At 31.7% G+C, this 5,770-nt stretch overlaps 1 protein-coding gene across 1 annotated transcript in view; it reads right to left on the bottom strand.

The window, feature by feature from the left end:
• The window catches only part of LOC117169974, a 21,341-nt gene extending 15,856 nt beyond the window's left edge, over nt 1-5,485 (bottom strand). Inside the window, exon 1 of the mRNA XM_033356487.1 lies at nt 5,372-5,485. Within this exon, the coding sequence (XP_033212378.1) occupies nt 5,372-5,429 (58 nt within the window). The 5' untranslated portion in view covers nt 5,430-5,485. The remainder of the gene's footprint in view (nt 1-5,371) is intronic.
• Between the last annotated feature and the right edge of the window lie 285 nt (nt 5,486-5,770).

Below are 5,770 nucleotides of genomic sequence, written 5' to 3'. Positions count from 1 at the left end.
GGGCTTGGGGGTGAAATTTTTCATATTTGAATCCGCCATATCTCGGCTATGAAAAATCTTATCAAAAAGTTAGGCATCGCATTTTGAAGGTAAAGTGTAGTTTTTTACGATGCCATTGTCAGTTTGTGAAAAAAAAAATTTTCGCGATGTTACGGGGCCTCAAACACATCAAAATAACGGGTTTTTGACCCTTTAGGTTAGAATATCTCGAAAACTGAGGGTGATGGAATTTTTCTGAGGTCAGATTCGGATTCAGCGCAGCAAAAACCTTCGGGTATAGTAGGTCTGGTCTCTGGTTCTGAGAATTGTTGGCCTGTGTAATTCAACTTTATTTTTCAATTGATCAGTGTTCGTTGAAAACATTTGTCTTTTTGCATTGGAAATTTGCTTTTTTTCGTAAAAACTTATGTTTTGTTTTAAAGAAATCATATTTTGTTCTTGAAAAGTCCATTGGAATTTTTCTGGATTACAATTCAAGTATTATAAAAAAAAATTTAATAAAAGTTATACAACTTAATTCTTCTCTTCGTAAATTTAACCTTATTTTTAGTTTGAAAGTAAATTTTTTTAACTGAATATTTGATTAAAAATTTTTTTACTGTGTGCACTTTTTTAGTTGACAATCCTCATTTTTGGTCAAACAAAATAATTTTCTCTGTTTCGAATTTTATTTTTTTTATTTAAAATGTATCAATTTCGTGGATTACTGATATTTTATAATTATAAAATTAATGTACTTCATTAAAAATTTCTAGTTTTTTTTTAAATTCAACTTGCTCAAACTTATATTATTTTTAAATTACATTTGGAAACTGCAAATTAAGCGTTCTAATTTTTTATGGAAAATTTCTATTTGCCTATTGAAAACTTTTCTTTCCAGCTAAAAATTCAACTATTTGATAGAAAATGCAACTGTTTGAAGATATGTTCGTTATAAAAATCCAACTCTTTTGCCAACAACAGAGGACCACAAAATAGTATTAAGAGTTTACTAGAATTCTAGAAGGTATGCTTTACGTTTCTGGGGTGGCTGAAAACGAATCCATTAGCAGAATTGAGCGAGCATGTCAGGATTTGCAGTGAAATTTTTAAAATGGTTAATAATTTGGAATTTCTGCATAAATTTCGTCCTCAAACCTCCAAAACCCAAATTAACATGCCTGAAACACATAAACTTACAAGCTCCAAACCCACTCACCTTACATCCCAAACCCCAAACCGACAAGTTCCATATTCACAAACGTACAAATCTAACCCCTCGTGAGTGACGAAGGAAATTTGAATAGTATCATTAGAACTTGACTAAAGTAAAAGATTTAGTCATTCTTGAAAGTTTCATATACCGCGACATTAATTGAACTCTAGTATCTATATTTTATTTGCCAACAAACTCATAAAACACAAACTCCAGAACCTAAATCCACAAACCTCAAACCCGTTTGTGGGTATGTAACTTATGGATTTGGGGATTGTGGGTTTGGGTTTTCTTTGTTTGTGAATATGCATCTTGTATATTTGGAGTTTGTAGAGTTGCAGCTTGTGGATTTAGAGCTTGTTGGTTTAGGGTTTGAATTTTGTACATTTGTGGGTATGGAGCTTGAGGGTTTGGGGTTTCTTGGTTTGTGGATATAGATCTTGTGTATTTGGAGTTTGTGGATTTTGAGGTTGTTGGTTTGGGGTTTGCGGGTTTGGGTTTTTTACGTTTGTGAATATGGAGCTTGTAGGTTTCAGGTTTGTGGACTTGGGATTTTTTGTTTTGTGGATGTGGATCTTCTTTATTTAGTGTTTGTGGGTTTGGAGCTTGTGGGTTTGGAGCTTGTTAGTTTAGGGTTCGTCGTTTGTGGGTTTGGGTTTCGTACGTTTGTGGACATGGAGCTTGTGAGTTTAGGGTTTGTGGGTTTTAGTTTTATGGGTATGGATCTTTTGCATTTGGAGTTTGTGAGTTTGGAGCTTGTCAATTTGGAGATTGTTGGTTTGGGGTTTGTGGTTTGTGGGTTTGGGTTCCGTACGTTTGCGGATATGAAGCTTGTGGGTTTGGGGTTTTTTGGTTTGTGGATATGGACCTTGTGTATTTGGAGCTTTTGGGTTTTGAGCTTGATGGTTTAGGGTTTGTGGTTTGTATATTTGGAATTTGTACGTTTGTGGATATAGAGCTTGAGGGTTTGGGGTTTCTTGGTTTGTGGATATGGATCTTGCGTATTTGGAGTTTGTGAGTTTGGAGCTTGTGGGTTTGGAGTTTGTTGGTTTGGGGTTTGTGGTATGTGCGTTTGGGTTTTGTACGTGTGTGCGTAATAGAGGTTGTGAGTTTGAGTTTTTTGGGCTGAGGCTTTTTTGGTTTATGGATATGGATCTTGTGTGTTTGGAGTTTAAAGATTTTGAACTTGTTGGTTTGGGGTTTGTGGTTTGTGGGTTTGGGTTTTGTACGTTTGCGGATATGGAGCTTGTTGGTTTGGGGTTTGTGGCTTTGTGGGTTTAGGTTTTGTACGTTTGTGGATAACGGAGCTTGTGGGTTTGCGTTTTGTGGGTTGGGGTTTTTTTTAGTTTGTGGGTTTGAATCTTGTGTATTTGGAGTTTGTGGATTTGGTGCTTGTGGGTTTGGAGCTTGTGGATTTTAAAATTTGTTTTTTGGGGTTTATGGTTTTGTAAGTTTATGTTTCGTACGATTGTGGATATGGAGCTTGTGGGTTTGGCGTTTGTAAGTTTAGGTTTTTTTGGTTTGTGGATATGGATCTTGTGTATTTAGAGTTTGTTGGTTTGGAGCTTGTTAATTTGGGGTTTATAGTTTGTGAGTTTGGGTTTTGTACGTTTGTGGATATGGAGCTTATGCGTTTGGGGTTTGTGGGATTAGAGTTTTTTGGTTTGTGGATGTGGATCTTGTGTATTTGGAGTTTGTGGGTTGGAGCGATTGGGTTTGGAGCTTTTTGGTTGGGAGTTTGTAGGTTTGTTGATATGGAGCTCGTGGGTTTGGGGATTGGGGGTTTCCGGGTTTAGGGATTTTTAGTTTGTGGGTTTGAGGCTTGTTAACTTGTGGTTTGTAGATTTTGGGACATGTTTATTCACGAAAGTAGTGTTCCGCGGACCCAAAAACGTAAAGTATACTTATTAGAATCCCAGTAGACTCCCAAAACAATTTTGTGGTCCTGTGTAATTGGGCTCTTTGGCTTCAAACTTCAACAACTTGCTATAAAATTGATGTTGTTTTTCGTTGAAACATTTGCTTGAAAATTGTTAGTATATAATTGAAAAATTCAACTATTATGAAGAAGATTAATTTCTTTTGTTAAAAAAGTGCGTTTATTGATTGAATTCAACTTCTTCAGAATTTGCTTTTTTTAAATCAACATTTTAAAGTCAAATTTTAACGTTTCAGTTTGAGATTAAAAATGTATGATTTCTTTGGTTGAAAACTTATCTTTTTCAGTTTTATATTCAATTATTTATCATAAAATTATAACTTTCTGATTCAAAATTCATCTCTTCGGGGTTTTCAGTGTAAAAACTTAAGTATTTTTTTGAAAATTTGTCTTTTCCGGTAAAAAATTAATCTTCTTTGTTGAAACTTCTTTATTTAGTTATTGATTCAAGTATTGTCCTAAAAGCTCGTCTTTTTTCGCTGAATTTTATTTGTTGAAAGTTCCTTCTTTTTTTAAATTTAATGTTCACAATTCCATCAGGGAAGGTATTATATTTGTGTAAAATTGGACCGCTTGCCTCTCCATTTTTGTTGAATTTCCACGTTTTAAGATCCGCTGAATCCGAAAAACAGGTTTTTACAAATACTTATGAATTTGACTAAAGGTCAAATTCATTAGACAGCCATTTTGGGTAAAACTTCAAAAAGTAAGCGCATTTTGAAAAACGTTCAGACCAATTTTTTCAAGATCAGAAAATTCTCTGTGCAGTTATATGTAGTATTCAAAAAGACAAATTATTTCTCCGCATGACTTTCCATGGTAAAAAATACCACAGTTATAGCACTTACAAAATAAAAAAACTAAAATGAAAATATTGAGCCAAATAACGCACGGTACGAAAAAAAGTCAAGAAAAGAAAGATGCCTATTTTTGAATGCCCTACAAGATTATTGTAACAGCTTTTTGAATTTTCTTTAAAAATCGAAAAACCAAATTTTGTCAGCATACAAAATAATAAAAAATTAAATATTTCATTTTGCGGTCAAAATATGCAAAATATTAAGAATGAGGATTCGATGAAAATTACGCAATCAGAAAAAAATTACAAATTTGTTATTGGTCATTTTTTTATTGGACGTGTAGAGTTTATTTTATTGGTAAATAACAAAAAAATTGGAAAATGAAGCAAGGCACAAAAAAATAAACTTTACAAAAGTTGTTTACAAAAAAAGGTATGAAAATTCGTTATTTCTAATGTTAAGAAAGCACGAATTAATTTTCCTCCACTCGTAAAAAATTAAATTAAAAATAGAAAATCAATAACCATTTTTGTAACATGATGCGAACTTTCTTTAATTATATAGACAAGGCACTGAAAATGCTTTTGCTTCAGTACCAAATTATATTGGGAATTGTAATATTTTGAATTTAATATTAAATATTTAATAAATGCAACTATTTTACAGGTACTTATTTTTACACTTTCTTCAATCAAATAACTCGAATCGAAATGCTATGACATTTTTTACTATTTTTTAAAGAAGTTTTCTGTACATTTCACTGATCCGAAGTATCTATACCTTATAATGATGTCATCACAAACTCTGAAAACCTCAAATGTGACTTCTACGAAAATTTAAAAATTTGTTTACGAATTTTTCCATATATTTTATTGAGATTTTTAAATCGGAGTTGGATATAGAATTAACAGAACTTTTATAGAGTTCTTCTAGATTTGTTTCACATAAAATGTTGAAGGTTATACGAAAGTTATCAAGTTGGTTGAAGGTTCGCTCTTATCTCCGACTATATAGATAACTGTTGAGTTCAAAATTCAGTTATTTAGATGAAAATTCAAGTATTTTGTTAAAAAATTATGCACAGTTATCTTTTATAGTAGAAAGAACATTTTTTGTTAAAAATAAATCAATAAATTTGAAAATTTCAAATTTGTATCTGCAAATGTTTAATCATTTTGGGGATAGTAGTAATTTTGAAGATTGTCAAAAAACTTGTTTTTACAGATATTTGTTTCGCAAAATGGTAAAAAAAAGTTTTTTGAATGCTAGAAAACAGTAGAACTACGTTTTTGAGAAAAAAATGTGATTGCAAAAAAATTGGATTGAAATTTCAATTAAATAAATATTACGGGAAATAAGCCTGGGAATATAGTCGATATCTGAATATTACATATTTTAATTCAAGATCAATTTATTATTATATTTTATTTCACTTACCAGCATGATTGAATAACGTAATAAGAGTTGAAAACAGAGTACAAGTACCGATCTTCATTTTTATAAGAACAGAGAACTAATTTTAAAAAAAAGTTTCTTTTCTTATAACTGAGAAAGCTTTGAATATTTTCAACTTGTACATATACTAGCATTTATCGGTTTATTTTCATAGAAACAGAGAATTAATTTAAAAAAGAAAGGTATCTGGTCCTACAAAAGAGAAAGTTCTATAAATTTTTGACGTGTATATATACTGAATTTATCACTTTATTGACTCGAAATGATTGTCTACATTCAGATAGTGGGATTGAGTTGAGAAACTTCAAGCGCTGCCTGGTGCAAATTCAAAATGAGGAAATTTTATTTTATTGCCTTGAAAGCTTTAGTGTCTGGGTCGAG

Source organism: Belonocnema kinseyi, chromosome 3 (assembly GCF_010883055.1).
Source record: "Belonocnema kinseyi isolate 2016_QV_RU_SX_M_011 chromosome 3, B_treatae_v1, whole genome shotgun sequence".
Classification (NCBI taxonomy): domain Eukaryota; kingdom Metazoa; phylum Arthropoda; class Insecta; order Hymenoptera; family Cynipidae; genus Belonocnema; species Belonocnema kinseyi.
The sequence above is the reverse complement of the archived record's forward strand: the minus strand, read 5'-3'. Positions and strand labels throughout refer to the sequence as shown.